The sequence below is a fragment of the Falco naumanni genome, chromosome 3, assembly GCF_017639655.2.
Source record: "Falco naumanni isolate bFalNau1 chromosome 3, bFalNau1.pat, whole genome shotgun sequence".
NCBI lineage: Eukaryota > Metazoa > Chordata > Aves > Falconiformes > Falconidae > Falco > Falco naumanni.
This window is the reverse complement of record NC_054056.1, coordinates 12,160,903-12,177,239: the sequence shown is the minus strand read 5'-3', so window position 1 is coordinate 12,177,239 and position 16,337 is coordinate 12,160,903. Positions and strand designations below refer to the sequence as shown.

General features: G+C 44.2%; 1 protein-coding gene across 15 annotated transcripts in view; it reads left to right on the top strand.

Annotated features, from left to right (window-relative positions):
* EIF4G3 (eukaryotic translation initiation factor 4 gamma 3) overlaps positions 1–16,337 on the top strand; it is a 146,737-nt gene that overhangs the window by 58,644 nt on the left and 71,756 nt on the right. For 10 of the 15 annotated variants that reach the window (XR_005826745.1, XR_005826746.1, XM_040585954.1 and 7 more), the window contains exons 4-5: positions 10,569–10,664; positions 15,825–15,857. Coding sequence is in view for 13 of the 15 variants with exons in the window: in XM_040585954.1 (XP_040441888.1) it covers positions 10,569–10,664; positions 15,825–15,857 (129 nt within the window). In the remaining 2 variants the exon portion in view is untranslated. Of the gene's footprint in view, positions 1–10,568; positions 10,665–12,085; positions 12,200–15,824; positions 15,858–16,337 lie in introns of all 15 variants that reach the window. The other 5 variants (XM_040585959.1, XM_040585960.1, XM_040585958.1 and 2 more) reach the window with 2 other exon arrangements.

Below are 16,337 nucleotides of genomic sequence, written 5' to 3'. Positions count from 1 at the left end.
CTCTAGAGCCATTTTTTTTTAATATTTATATATAAGGAGCACAAGAGGATTTGATGGCTATGGAGCGGTAATTCCACTTCTGGCTCCTTGTGGCCTGGAAGGGCTGTGCCCATGTTCTCCATAGACCCCTCCTTACGGTGCCGTTAGAAACCAGTGATTTATTTAGTTGCTTTAAACGGTCTGAATTTGCACAAAGCTGTATGCAGTGGTATTTCTGGGCTTCAGTGTAACGGAGTAAAATGGAAATGGAATGTTTTATTTGATTGCTGCCATGGTGTCATAAAAAGGTTGAGGTTGAATGAGAGATGGAGATCATCTCGCTGGAGTGCCTGCTCAAAGCTGGGTCGGAGCAGGTTACTCTGGACCATGTCCACTTGGGTTTTGAGTATCTCCAGGGATGGAAACATCCTTAGAGAGAGATGGAAGGTGACAAATTATGGAGCTTTTTTGTCTTGGAGGAAAGTAGGATAAAAGCTGCAAACATGTGGTTTGACATCAGCGTGACGTGGGGGTTTCAGCTGACTGCAGGTTGTGTTCCTGAGCACAAGTATTCATCCTCAAAGTTCATGTTCTGGTTAAAATGGGACAAAATGGTACAGGACAAGCGAAAGGCATGTTGTAAACGGAAGGGTGTCCCTGCTAAGATTCACAGATCCGCTTCCAGCAGCGGAGATGTTGTCATTTCTGCCCCCAGCACACACAGACTTGCACATACATTCTTTATTTTTGAGTACCCTTATTATGGGAAATACTAATTCACTTAATTATGTAATGGTCATTACCAGACCAGCCCCAGGCTGTGGGCCATGTGCTGCAGTCAAGGTGGGGACTGTAATTTCAGTCTCTGTAAGGAGCCAAGTTAAATCCATGCTAGTATTTACAGATATTATGAAATAATAATATACTGTGACATTATCCTTGCTCTCATGCCTTTGTTAACAACAGTTTTGAATCTAGGCACATTCCATGTTGATAGATGAAGTAACAAAAGTGTCTTTGGGAGGGGGACAGCGGCTAGCAGGACATCTGTGCACCTTGAGGTCTCAAAATTACACTTGTTTAAATATTTCACTCTGCATCTTTAGCTGACCCACATCACTGCAGTCTAAAATTTGGTAGGGGCTTACCGGCTTGAGTGTCTTACCTTTTTTTAAAAAGCAAAAAGATGATTGTTTCCTCCCCAAAGCTTTGTGTTCTGTTTACCTTTGCACTAAGGGACAGTTGCATCCCACAGTATAGCTGCTGGTAAAATAATTGCAATTATTATGTTAAAAACGTAAGGTAAGCCTGAACTTTGGGGAGGTGGCGCCTCAAAAGAGGGACACTTTCTGTCTTGCTTTTCCTTTTCACCCTCTTCCTTTGTAGCATCCCTGCAAGAATAGTAACGACAGTGTCTTAAGCAGGAAGGAAGGGAGTGCGTATCTGGTGTCTGTGTTGTCCTTTGCACAAACTCTCTTTGTCCGAGGAGGAGGAAACCACGTTTCCTTCGCTGCCTTCCCTCAGTGACAATCTGATTATTCATGTTAAAGTAGGAAAAATGCCTGTAGCTCTGCAGTTAATACTTCGGATTCTCTTTCCTGGCTCAGCTTGCTGCTTTTGCCCCTTAAATGCATGAATGCTAAATCATACGAAGCCCTAAAAAAAGTGGTTAAAAATCTAGCAGGGCAGGTAATGACACAGATGATGTACGCAGAGACAAACTGCTGCAGAAGGAAAGGATAACAGTGGTTGAGCCATGTTTGTGGGAGAAGTAATTCCTCTTGGGTCAGGGTATTTGTATCCATTTAAAGGCTGAGTTTACCAACATGGGGAATGCTGAAGGTTGGGCTTGTGGAAAAAGGGGGGAGCAGAAACCGGTATGCTTGCAAGGGGGGGGACCAGTGAGGATGCCGACTGCTGCAAGCAGTGCAGGCTCTTTTCTGCTTGTTCTTCTTGTCTATGGTTTGGTGACTCCCTAAAGTCAGGCACGACACCTGGAGCTAACAATCATCTGGCATTTTGAGGAAACAGCTTTTGAAAAAAACCTCATATTTAAATAACCGCACCAAGCAGTCACAGTCCTTGCTTACTCTTTGCTTCCATCCAAATCCAAACCTTGAAGCTTCCTAGTAAATCCAACATGCAAAGATTTTGTACCAGTGTCACAAGTTGGTCCCATCCCAGCCCCTTCATCAGGAGCTGGGTATTTGCGCTGTAATTGTGTTAAATTCTGTTTTTAAGTGGAAACCCTTAATCTGTACAACCTGTTCAGTGTCAGAGAAGAGCTCTGGCATCATTGATTTTAATGAGGATTTGAATATTCCAAGTAATATATACCAATATGTGCAGAAAAACAGTGTTTTGAAGTTACTGATGCATCTTACAGGGTAGCAGCACTGGCTTATAGAGAGTCAGCAAAGTAGAACTGCCGTGTATTTTTTATTTTACGGGGCTGCTGTTGATGAAGACAAGCTGATTTCAGTGATGCTAGATAATTTGCAAATGAGCTGCTTAAAAAAAAAAATTGAAATTCTTGATGTGATGTGTACCAAAACCATGCATATTTGAACACGTAGCTGTGAATGAGGACTTCTATTTAACCAGAATAATCTGATAGCATGTTTGATGATACGCAGTTGAAGTATCATTGTGAATAACGAAAGCCAAACTGTGAGCATTTAGAGGGAAATTGTCCTTGTTTACTGGTTCAGTCATCACTGTGCTATTTTTAAAGCTGTAAAGCAGGGATAGCTCGCAGGAGTAGTGTGAGAATATGCTTTTTTGCATTATTTGAGAAGGTACTGTGTAAAAAGAAGTCTGAAATGAATAAATTTAATAATCCAGGTTTCTCCGTCATTGTTTGTAGTATTTGCAGATGAGCTGGTTCTATATATTACAGATACTACAGTTTTTTTTCCTACCATACTCAAATTATTCACGTTATACAAGCCAGACAGCAGCTTCAAAGTCTGCCGTGACCCTGTTCTGCTGACTGCAGGGCACACCAGGAGGGGAAAAAAAAAAAAAAAAAAGATGATACGTTTGAATTACCTAGTTACCAAAATAGTAATAAAAATCAAGTATGTTCCAAAGAAATATGCAGGAGCTGAGTAATGTCACGCTTGTGTTCAGATGCAGGAACTAACCTGAGCTGGTTGCAGCAGGGGTTTCCAGGTATTCTGGTGACATTGGTCCGTGTCCAAGGGAATGCTTCTCGATGTGTCAAGCACGGTTCACTCCTGCAGGGTTTCTGCGCGCTGCTTTGGCACTTATTTCTCTTTCCCCGCAGGTCCTTATTGCTTGTACATGCAGCTGTTTGGAGGGCTGCTGAAATGACGTAGGTGGTGTAGTTTTGTTAGGCATTTGTCACCAAGGTGGGTGTTTCTAGCTTGGCAACGTAACCCTGAGCAAAAGTAAGGCTAAGGGGGGCAGAGGGAGACTTGAGAAGGGCTCATGTGGCTGGTTTGGCTTCTCATGGTGTTGATCTGTGAGTGCAGCTGGATTAAAAGATCTAATTCTTTGCTCTCTGAGCTCTTCCCACATGTTAACTCTGTGGTGAAGTGGCTGAATCCTGGGCAACTCCAGAGATGCCACCGTTGGGAGCCCAGTTAATGTAGTTAAAAAAGGATTTTATTTTATCTGTTGCCAACATACTAATTTTAGGTCAAAGCTGCTTCACCTCCAGTTCAGTCATCTCTGCTGCAGCCCCTGGGCGGCTGGTAAGGGGGACAGTGAGAGCAGGAACCTCTTCATCCCTTTCACTTGATGCTACCGTTGTTCATAAGTCAGCACCCGGATGGAAAAATGAGCCTTTCATTAGCGCTGTGGCTTCTAGGCTGTAGCAGTAGGAGATTCTGGGCTGTTCCCAGATGCTCTGGCTGTAGCTGTTATCTCTGCCTTGCAATAATACTGCTTTTCATAATCAGAAAAAAAAAATACAATCTTGCTGCAACATTCAATCTGGAAGTTTTAAACCTTTTTGCAGTCTCCTGAAGCCAGCAACACTGCTGAAAGAGCACAGGAGCAAACAGTTGCGTATGGGGGGAAGACGGGAGAGCTGCCTCTGCTGACACCGTGCGTTTGTGCTGATACACACCTGTCTGAAAACTGGGGCCGTTCAGAAACCAAAGCTTGAGGAAAAATAAGGGCTCTGGTTTTGTAGGAGGCAAATCTGAAGCAATCTGAAGAACTGCTGTTCTAGCATGTGCTTGCCTGTAGACTAGTTTATTAGGTCAAAATGAAGATACAGGTTTTTTGTTTTTTTTAAAAAATAAAATCAGAGTATTCAAATTTAAGAACTGAATGCTGAGAGATTTCTGCTTATCGGGTACTACGCGGTTGCAGTTGTTTCGTAGGACAGTGATTCGATTTCAGGGAGGGCAGAGCAAATCCAACTCAACAGATAAATGATGATTCAGAATTAAAGCTGCGTCCTTGCTGGCACCATCTTTCCTCGCTTGTGAACCAAGTGATGGTTTATGCTGCTGCGGGGGGGGGGGGGGGGGGGGATTTCTACACCTGCATCTGAAGCCAAACTCCTCCTGTGCAGGCCAGTGACCCAGGGGGAAAATTCCTGAGAGGCTCCAAGAGCAGCCTTGAGGGTTGGTGCATCAGCACAGCCTGTCCTGCACTCCCTGTTGTGGTTTTCCTCGAGGAAAACGGTTCGGCAGCTGGAAGGAAAACTGAGTCCATTTTTTAAAAATGGGGATAGAAAGGAAACATCTGTGCAGTGATCTTGCCGGTGACTCTTGTGGTGCTGTCTCCTATACCTTGCTCCAGGGGCAACTGCATTCTGTGTCAGGGAGCTTGTGTAAATAAGAATTTATAAATTTAGGGTTGGGGATCCCTTAGTATACATGACGGTGTTACTCTAAGTGCCCATCGGGTTTGGTTTTAATCAATATTTAGCATTTAACTGGGTCAGCAAATGTTTTGGTCAAAGACCACTGTCGTGCAGGAACACCTGTACATCCAGAGGAATGTGTGTGGTTTTGCTTGGAGGCCTTTTGGAGGGAGAGAGAGATCTTGCAACAGTATTATCCTATTTCCAGCTGAAGAATATTTTTGCTCTTTTCTCTCTCAACGTAAAATAGTAAAAAAAAATATCTTTGTGACAGTAGACATGGTGGCACTTCCAGTAAGCTTTTAGCTGGGTTACTCTTTGTCAGCACAGTGATCTGAATGCTCAAATGAGATATAAACCACTACAGCAAAGTATCATATTTTTTTAATTCACGTGTGAGCATCACATTGCTTTCTGTTGTGGCCACACACACACACAAAAAAAAATGCCCTTTAGGGTCGCTCCAGGATAGCTAAGGGCTGCCTGTGGCCCCAGCATGCTTCCTATTGTTACAAAACGTTTTGCTTACGCCGTCATGTTCCTTCCAAAGAGATTAAAGCTTTTTGCTGGCATTCAGCAGAGTTTCAGCTCACCCTGGACCGGAGCGCGATTGCTGCGTTGGTGTTACTGGGAAGAAACTGGGAGTCCGAAGGTTTTCTGAGCCAAGGTCACAGCGATAGTGATGGTAATAGAGCAGCAGGCTCCTGAGTCACGGTCATGTGTTGGAACTACAAGACCATTTCTCCTCCTCGTATGTAACCAGTAAATATAGACCCAGCCGAACTTCCTAAGTCAAGAGAGGATTCAAGAAACAACGACAGGACTTAACCCCTTCCCACGTTCAACCCAATCGCGCTGCTGAAGGCAGAAAGCTCACCAAGCGGCACCTTTCTGCCTGGGGATTTAAAGAGTTTTGTTCCAAAAAAAAAAAAAAAAAAATTTCCACCGGCTGCGGGAGGCAGAGAGCTGCGTGACTCAGCTTTTTCTGACCCTGATGTGTGTACTTTGCCTGTTTATTCCCAGTACAGTCAGTACCGAGGGAGTCATGTTACGCAGCAGGCTCAGTGTTTATTAACCAGCTTGGGAACTGATCTAAGAATAACTTTTTTCATTTGTTTTGTTGGTAGTGTTTTTGTTGGGTTTTTTTTTGCTTAGCACAGTCAGCAGCCCAAGGTGAATACTGCATGGAAAATGGATAGAAAGGGTTTTCCTCAGCAAGTTGTGGGAATACATAAACACACAACTATTATCGCCTTCCCCCCCGTGAATAGCCCCATCTGAAATATAAAATCACTAAGATGAAAGCTTTAAGGGAAACAAATTGCTCTGCCTCAAAAGTGGAGCAGCTCAGCAGCCATCCGTTCTCTTCCACCTCAGGGTGCTGCAATTATTTGAACTTTAGGGATTTCAATGCCAGAATTTAGATGCTTCTGAACCAAATTTTTTATACAGAACGGTATTTGCTTCCCTGCCTTCCCCTCCACTGTAGTTTATTTTGGGGATTTGGGGAGCATTTCCTCACTGGTCTCTTCATTTGCTCACTTCATCCTCTGCACTTCAGCAGCGGTGTATAAAAGCCACGTTTCCAGCGTGACTGCATGTGATTATATTACTTTGTGTACCTATTTAGCTGCTTGGCACAGAAACAAGTCCTTTTGACAGATGAATAGATGCAATACTTTTCATCAGCTGACTTGTCTGAAAAGCAGTGGAGCGCTGTGATTTATTCCGTTGGATGTTTTGATAGTTTACTCAGGCTACTTAGACGTGAACTTAGTACCTGCAGAACTTCATAAAGCACTTTCTTCCTCCCTTCCCCCCCCCCCTTTTGGATTTGACACAAATAGCAGTGAAGGCGCACCTCCATCTGGTTGGAAGCCCGCTGAGCAGAAGCATTTGTTGTGTAATAGTTGTCAAAGATGTTTGTTTAGGTGATGCTTGTTGCCTTCGGTGGGATTTGGGTAGTGCTCGCTCCTCAAGGCTGCAGTTGTGAACCTCACACGCCGAGCAGACAGCACTGGCTGTCCAAAATTGCCTTGTTTTGATGGCAGCTTCATAGCAGAAACCCTTCAGTGGCTGCTATTTAAGCTTTCCTATGCTTTTTTCTTCCTTTATAACATAATGCTATGCTTATTCTGCTAGGGCTTAAATGCTGCAACAAATTTAACGCTAGATAGTGTCGTCTTGCGTTTGCCTCTCAGCCCTGCTAGTGTCAGAAGTGACATCTGTTGTCAATGAGGTGGCTGTCTTTGGCACTGTGTTTAAAAATGCCTGCTTTACAGTCGTTCTGCTCAAACTCACGGGTTTTTTAGGCTTGGTGATAGCTGCAGTTTCTTTCTTTCAAATTGCCTTTTGCTTGGGTGATTAAAAGCCAACTAAGGCTGTTTTGGAGGTGAGGACCTTGGGGGTAGCATGGAATCTGTTTTAGGTCTGTCTTTTAGATCTGATTTAGGCTCTGTTCTGTTGTGTGCAAGTTAAACCTGAAGAAAACATGTTTTCACGAGCCTGGAGGAGGGGGAAAATAGTATTTTCTTTTCTCTTTGCTGAGATGCTGAGGGAGCAGCAGTTCAAACCATTTGGGATAAGGGCTCTTCCCTTGAGATGCGGAGCAGGAGGCACAAGGAGCTGGTGGTCAGCTGCTTCGTTTACTGCCAGTGTTCAAAATATTTCCCGACACGGTCACCTACCCCGCGTGCTCGCTGCGGCTGGCAGGCTGGTGTAGTGTCCGGACCCTTTGCAGGGTGCGTGGATTGACGCAGAAAGCTGCTGATCCGCTGAGGGGAGAGGCCGTAATCTCATGTTGGGCAGAGATCCCAGGCACAGAAAGTCACCAGCGAGCTCCTACAAACACAGGACAGCTTCTCGAGGTGGGGGACGAAAAGATCCCAGAGTTTCCCTGTGTCTCGTTTGCATTCGATTACTCCGCGATCACTCGATGCTGTGGTGTCGGTACTGCTGTGAGATATGGTACATACTGTTTATTATACAGCACTGACACGAGCAGCTCAAGCAGAATCACACTTGTCAAATAAAAGGGGAAAATATTTGACGCTGCATCTGACATCTCAAAAAATTAGAAGGCTTCTTGCAAATTAGTTGCGAACACGAATTCGAGGTTTTGCCAGTGGTAAGAAGGGAGGGAAGTGCTGGCTGGAGAGGATTAGACCAAACGAGCTCCTGGCGAGGAGGGGCAGTGGAAAAACCTGCCCTGCTTACCTGCCAGAGGTTGCTGCTTCCATAGCAGGAGCAGATTAAAGCATTTAATTGCTCTTGAACCAGCGTCTTTGTTGCTGTGGTGATATCAACTACTACAGAACGACGTTCTTCAGCTAAATATTCCACCAAGGGTGCTCCGTTGTCCTAAATCACACCAAAGATCTAGTGATAGGCTTGGAGACAGACATTTTTATCTTTTCTCTGATCCAAAAAGCAATGTGAGGATCGGGTAGAAAATAACAGAATGCCCTGCTAGCTGTCCTTAAGTGTCTCTGTATTCACGTTTAAGTTTTACTCTTTAATGATCAGTGTCAGTATTGTCCCGAAGCATAGGAATAGGAGGTATTGCAGCAGTAGGTGTTTGGGACGGGACTATTTTTGGACTATGCTCAGTCCTTTCCCCTCCGCCACATTTTATTTTGCCTTTTTTTTTTTTTTTCTTTTTTCTGAGACTGGAAAATTCCTCAGACGGATTGTTTCTAAAACTATATTTTCATTTACCTTGTATTACATTTTGATCAGCAGGAGATTAAGCAGGGATTTTATGTCTAGGGATGAAAAAGAAGGAAAAAAGAGTAACACAGAGGCTCCAGCTGTCTCCTAGACACTCTGCAGGGCACAGGACACTGGTCAGTGTGTGCTGGGGCACTGGGTGGTGGATGTCTTTCAACAATGAGATGTACTGGGTGCTCTTCCAAAACAAGATACATTTTTGCTGCAAAAGCATCCTACGTTTGCTCACGTTGAAAGGGCTGAAGAGGCTGAGCTGTGGGTGAGGTCTGTGACTGCTGTAGGACTCAGCCTGGGAGGTGAGAAGTAAGCACATGCTTTACCCAGTGGCATACTATTATGGTAGCTTTATTTTTGTTAGAAAAACTCTTCTTAAATTGCTTTCTTTTCCTTTAAAAACATACATCCTTCACCTTGTAGGGACTGGTTGATTTTTCCCTTGAAAGCCAGAACGTGCCTGATCATACTTGGCACAGATTGCTAATTCAGACCTGGAAGTTTTTGCAGGCTTCAGGACTGAATTTCTTTCTAGAAGCAGCACACTTTATGTTGTTTCTACACCACTCCTTGAGCTATTTGCCTAAACCAGCTTCAGGCTTTATGCTCGATCACCTCTCCTGACAGCTGAAGTTTTATCAGGTTTTTTTTCTTTCTTTCTTCAGTACAAATAGGTAAAACTTACTTTTATTGTTTAAAAACTTAATTGTTCAAATAAAATATATAGCACAGTTCAAATCAAAGACACCCCGAAACGTGCCTGCAGGCTGGTGCCGTGAAACCTGTTCTCCCAACACCACATTACGGGCTGAAATGGGTCCCTTTGTTCCTTAGACCTGCTCTAGGATTTTAATGCAAGGGCCATGAAATTCAAAGACGAGAAGGCATTCTTCAGTGAGGCTCGCGGCATGAATATATCATCATTCTGTGTACAGAGAGGGATTGCGATGTTTTTAAGCGTATCCTCTCCTGTAATCTCTCCCATGAACCCAAAGAGAAGTCCCAGAGGAGACCCAAGACCTGATGAGCGCCTTGATTCATTGAGTAAATCTGATAGGACGTAGCCAGGAGGTTAGCGGGGACCGTGGGTGCCATTAGCAGTGCCAGTATCCAGAGGTGGCACCACAAGGATGTAGACAGTGAAGGGGGAAGAGCTGAGGAGCTGGAAAAGTGACCTGTGATGGAGCTGTGCAGGAGCTACAGGGCAGTGCATAGAGTTTGGGCTAATGCCTCTTGAAAGTGAAGGTTGGTGCAAGCTAGTGGCTGGTTTCTGTGCCATTACGGTAATAAACTATTATTTTTTAAAAAAAGTAAGTTATAGGGGGTTTTTGTTTCTGAAAAAAAAGGAGAAAGGTGCTCTGTAAAGTTATTTCTAAATGTTTTGTTAAAACATGTGATCGTAACTCTACAGCTCAAGTTTATTGTTACTTTGGGCATATAACATGAGGGAGAGCATCTGGTGGTATAAATTGTTATAGCCCATGGAAATCAGTGGAACTATGAAAAATTCACCCAACTCGTGGTCTGCCTGACATCTGTGACAACTTTGGGCCATTTCATTGTGTTGCAGACGCTTTAAAGCAGCAGTGGCTTGTATTAAAGGCATTTGAGCTTGTTTCTTGCCGTTTGTCTTATTTCGGAGGATTTATCGGCGATACCTACAGTTCCAGCTTTCCTTGGAAACAGGTTCAGAGGAAACTTTTGGGAAGGAGGTGGCTGGGGGTTTGGCCAACACGGGTTGTGACACGGTGTTGCACTGATGTGCCTCTTTGTTATGTTTTCCACTGCGGCACTTGAGCTTAGGGTAGCATCGATAATTAGGGTAGCATTGATAATTAATTAGGGTAGTGTTGGTATTGGTTGGATCCTTGATGGAGAAGGCTTCCTCCAGTGCAGTCACCTATATTGTCTTTATTTCAGTGTTCATCAGCAGTCCGTCTGATAACGTGTTCAGTTCCTATCTCTTGGGATGAATCATTTGATACACTCATTTTTTTTATTGATTTTTCTTGTTCCCTGGCAGGCTCCTTACCCCTCAGGACAGAATGCAGCTCCAACCACGTTGGTGTACCCTCAAGCCCCTCAGACAATGAACACCCAGCCTCAGACCCGCTCGCCGGTAAGGGAGCCCATATGGCCATTACCTGATGTTCTTTCTTCCTCGTTTGTGTGTTTCACCGTTTGTATGTGTGTGTCTCTAGCACTCGGCCGGTTCTCTGGAAAGCGTGTTTTACTGAACTGGAGGCACATTCCAAATGGCAAATCTTGATTGAATTTTTCAGACACTGTCCTGGTAGGATAATTTTCCTTTTAAAGTGGCTTATCAGAAAAGAAGCGATGGAGGGATTTTCATCTACGTTCAAGTAACACAATTTATTTTTAGCATAGTTGCTTTCAGGTTCATTTTATTTTAGACTTTAGATTCATTGCCAGAACCTTTCTCTCTTCTTTTTTTTTTTCTTTTTTTTTTTTTTTCCCTCTTTAAGGAAATATTTCATAAAGTGATAGACCAAAGATGAGTAAACAAAAGCAATTCTCTGCAGCAGCACTCAGTCTCCAGTGGCTTCTGGGCATTACTTTGAGTCAGCGCCACTGGATCAGTTCTAACCATTTACTGCCTGGCACCCTGTGGGTGCTGATGCATTTAACCTAGAGCTTCTGTGTACCCACATCTTTTTGTGGTAAGCCCCTTTTTCATCCAACTTTAGGTTTGATTGTCCTCCGTATTTTTTTTTCCTTTGGTATGTATTACAACACCGCTGTGCTATAGTAGGACTTTGGTTCCCCAAACCAGGCTCTTTTGGGGGGAATTTCTGCTCGTAGCGCAGTTCCACATGATGCTAGGAGACCCTCCTGGGGCATCGGGTGCTTAGCCCAGCTTCTGGAGGCAGGGTGGCTTACCATCGCCATGTCTCGGGTGTCAGTTAGCCAAGGGAGCAGCAAGCCCTGCGCTTCTTGCCGATCCACATCTGCGTCCTAACGCTTTCAGGTTGCCCGTAAAACCACTGCACCCTTCCAAGCACTCTTCTCTTTTTAGAATAAGATAAACGCTGCTGAAGCGTGGCAACTGAAGGCCTCCGAGACGGAAGTCTTCTGTTTGTCCACTTCACACATGTGTGTGTGTGTATATATATATATCTATATATATATATCTCTACAGGGCAAGCGTCCTCCCCATGTGCAGCCGTACTGATGCACTTGCCCCGCTTCTGGAGGTTTCTCCTCCAGGGTATTTGCAGAAGGGTTAGTTCCGAGGCCCGTTAAGCTCTGTGTCGATGAACGAGCCAATTAACACCAGTTTTGATGAAGTTTCTGTGATGTGGACAGCTGCGAATTTGTAACCGGATCCCCCCCACCTCCTTAGTCCCCCGTTCTGATCAGTAATGCAGGATACTGATGGTAAAACCCCCTTTTTTTCTCAGTAAGTATAATCATCTTCTTTACCTTTAATTGTTGAAAAGCGCAAATAAGTTTATATGGTTAGAACTGGAGCAAAAACCTGACTGAAGAGCTGCATCTCTAAACCAGTTTTTTTGACAGCCCAGCAGAACAGTGCCAATACATTGCACAGACAACTGGAAGAGGAGGAAGGTTTTGGAACAGAGTCCGGTTTACAGGTCCCTGGCTGGAAGAGGCTGGATAAAATACTGCATTGTAAGCAATATAACAAACTGTACTCCTTCTTGCAGGCAATTGTGCCGATGGCACTGTTTTTATTTCTTCCTTTCTTTCTTTCTTTATTATTTATTTTTTACCACATCTTTTTTGTTGGCTGATCTACAGAAATGCACTGATTTTGCTTCTTTGCTAAAAGCATGAGCTACTGTGGCAGTTTCTGCCAGGTTAAGTGGCAAAGCAAGGTCCAAAGTTGAATTGCAGCTGGGAGGGTCTGACCTGGCGTAGGACAGAGACCAGGGCGACTTTGGGTTTGTCGCTCAGGAGATAACGTCTTCACGAAATTTGGCTGGAAATGTGTGACAAATTGTAGGGTTTTGGCCCCGTTATTGAGGAGGTATGGAGGAGGAATTTGTCTGTGGTTGTCGGCCATTTTTATATTTTTATTGGTTTTTTTTCAACTCTCCTGTCTGCAGATTTTGCCATCTGCTCTGCTAGCCACCATTTCCACCCCCATTACTAAAGCTGCACCCATAACATCTCATTCCACCTCCCCACCCCAAAACAAATGCAAGACTGGCCCGCTCCTGCACTACTCTTGCATTTTGTTCTGGGCTCGATTTACTTACTCTTTCTGAATTTATTTTTGAACCATCTTTTTTTGGTGGTGAGGGAAGGGTAAAGGAGGGGACGAGGAAGGTGGCAGGATGTCTTTGCCATCCCTAGGCTTCCATAGCGCAGTCCTGTCCGTCACACAGCTGGGGTGGCTGGGGTGGGTAGGTAGGCAGTTGCGCTAACGAGGTTGATCCTAATCCTGCTTCCTCGAGCACCCGGAGTTTCCTCCATCCTGTTTCAGCAGCATCTGAGGGCCATTGGCAATTGCAGAGTTTAGGCTTTTCTGTTCCTTCCAGGACAGCTGCCTTTGCAATCCAACTGGCTTCATGTTTTCTCCCCGTTAGCATCGTAGCATCACTCCAATAGTGAGAATTTCAAAGTGCAGCTCCAGCTGGGGGAAGGAAAATGAAATCAGAGGCCTTCAGCCCTACCGAAAATTATCCATTAGCTCTTGCCGATGCCAGCCCTGAGAACCAGGTGATTTTAACTGTCCAATTCTAGGATATCTGCCAAAAACCCCCATGATCAGAAACGGTGTTTGAGCGATCCAGAAGTGGTTATTTTCAGAGGCTTGAGGTGTGCCACCTCAACGTCAGCAGATAGAGAACATGCCCTGTTGTCCACAAGGCAGTGAGCAGGATCATAAAGAGTGCGGGTGGCAGAAATGTTGGACCCAGGTTTCATAAAATTTTCCTTTCTATCTTACTACCTTCATCGGAAAGAGAAAAAAACCCACCAAAGTGTCTGTTTAATCTGAGCCAGCAGTGACTACAGTTTGTTCTGTTGCTTACAGCTACTCATAGGAATAAATCCTATCAACCTGAATTATTTAAAAAAATTAAAAATATCAAGAGCCAATGGTGACCACTGCAAAATAGATTAGGGTATTTTTCACTAACTTCGAAGGTTTTTTTTGTTTGTTTGTTTTTTTTTAACTTGTAACACATACTACGTTTCACTATGGAATGTACTTTTAGCTTCTTAAGATACAGCTTCCAGCTCTTGTTTTAAACACACTAAGAACAAATCTTTTCTGTGGAACAGTGGTAAGAGAGGCCCTGAAATTAAGCAACATGAGGTTTTTGCACCCCATCATTCTCTTTTTGATTCATTTTTTTCATTGTGTATAATGTGAAGTGTGTAGCCCCGTGGGAAAGGCTTGCCAGCCCTTCCAGGGTAAGCTTTCTTCCCTTTTCTCAAACACAAGACATAGGAACTTGAAGCGTGTTCACCTCCCGAGACTCATCCGTGTGCCCATTTCTCACCACTGTAGGACCGATCAGCAGAGCCACTGTCCTCTTCACATCCTGAGCCTTGGGAGGATGCTGGGAGTCTCTGAGTGCTTCTGTCCTGCGGTTGCTATGAAAATAGAAGTTTTAGCTCTTTAGTCTTACAAGATGATTGTGCTTTGCTTTTTTTTCTTTTTTCTTTTCTTTTTTTCTTTAAGGCTTAGGGAAAGCTTTCAAGATGGGAAAACTCTTACTTTGTGAATCAGTGCAGGACATTCTTTATAAACTCTTGTACTAGAACTAGTCCATGTGTGCATATTTTCTCGTTTCCGAAGGCTTTTATGGCTTTTCATCCAAGTGTCACAATGAGGTGAAGGTAGAAGGAATATATAAACACTGGTATTGGTAGACTAGTATTTGGAAATCTTAAATACAGACAATTAAAATGTGTATAAAGGAGAAAATCAGCTGAACCAGTCAATGTTTATAAATTGCTTCTCATGTTTGATGGCATTAAAATAGCTGGGAGGTAAGGCTGCAGGTGAGCCCTGGTCCCTTTTTTCTTACTGAAAAAAACCTCACATTAAGAAACTCAATAATTAGTAGCCAGTTTTGATCACTCTTCTCGGGCAGAAAGTGAAATGCACTGAGTCCCTGTAGTGTGAATCGGCAGGGATGGACTGTACCGTGTGCTTCGGCACCTGTGTTGAGTTACTGAGCCGTCACAGACAGCAACAGGTAGAGGCATGCAGTGGGTAAAAAGCCACCATGGGGTCTAGTTTCATTTGCTCCATGTAATTATTGGAGCTACCATCAGTAGATTTATCTGCTGTCGTCGTGCTCTCTTTATTACACTGAGAATTAAGGGTTTAAATACCTAACTTGGCTTCTTGAAGAGGATACCTCGTCATCTTTATTTATATTTTTCATTTCTTGCATTCATTTTTATTTCTACTTTTAACAATCAGCTCCTTTTTGGAAAATGCTTTGAATGTTTACTGAGCATGTTCAATTCTGATTACTTTGCTCCTCATGTAACCCAAGTGGGTGGGAGGTGATTGAGTAACCCGAGCTCAGGGCTGGGAACCGGGACCTCCTGTACTCCACTGGAGCTCAACTGCTGATGCCTTCAGCTCCCCAGGGACGTCACGGGTTAACCTGTCTCCTTCGCTTTCAGCTGGGGGTGACAAATCCGACTCGTTAAGGAGGGTTATATTGTGATTGTTATGGGGGGGTGGGGGCGGGGGGAAAGAAAGAATTGCTGATCTTTGCCTTGCAGGGAATTGCCCATGGCCCCCTCGCCGGCAGGACACTAGCTGTGCCTACCTGGCTCTTACCTGCTCTCCATCCTCTGCTCCCACCAAATGTTTGGAACGGCTCTGAGTCCAGCTGCTTTCACCATTTACCTCCACCTTAAACCAGTTTAAAAAAAATCTCCACTGCTGCTTGTTTTAAGTTGGTTTATGGTTTTATTGTCTGGTGTTTGGTTTTTTTTCCCAGGCAGGATAAAGAATGCCTGCATCCATACACTAGAGTGCCTTGAAAATAGCAGCTTTGGCTGTGTATCTCCCGGCTCTCGAGCAGCACACTTTCCCCGTAGCGATGTTCACTCGTTATATCTCAGTACCTGTCTGTCACTGTCCTGCAGCAAAGCTTTTGACTGTTTTGTGGTTGTTTTTGTTGTTTTTTGGTGTGTTTAGTTTTGGTTTTTTTTTTCTTGTGGGTTTATTTTGCATAGAGTGTGACATTTTGGTTTCGTTGTGGTGTTTCTGACTCTTTGTGCCTTTCCTTTTGTGTTTGTTTCTCCCGCCTTTCCTCAGTTTGCAGCGGGGCCTCGACCTGCCCATCACCAGGTACAGTACCCTGCCCCTTCATTATCATCCTAAACTAATTGGCTGGGGGAGGCGGGTGGTTGGAGGTGGTTCACCCACTAACAAAGAACGAAGGCTCGTTTCGGAAACCAGCTCTGTTAGTAGATACTAGCACATGCATAACCCTGCTAACAAGCTGCCTGCAACGCAGAGTAACACTTTTAATTCTCAATTGGTGTCACCGCACTCATTAACCACCCCACTTAACGCCGTTTCCCTAGGAAAGGAGATCCTGTAGAGACTGTTGCCAGGTGTTTGTGAGATTTGCTTGCCTTTTCAAGTGGCTAGTAACTTGGCCGAATATTTCCCAAACTAGTCGGTGGATTGAGTTGCCTGAGCTGAAGATGTCAACGAGAACCGAGTGTTTGCATCCCTAGAAAATCCTGCTTTTCAAACTCAGAGCAAGGCAAATGATTTTCCAGTTCATAAGTTTCTTGTGTGATACGCCTGGTTATCTGTAAT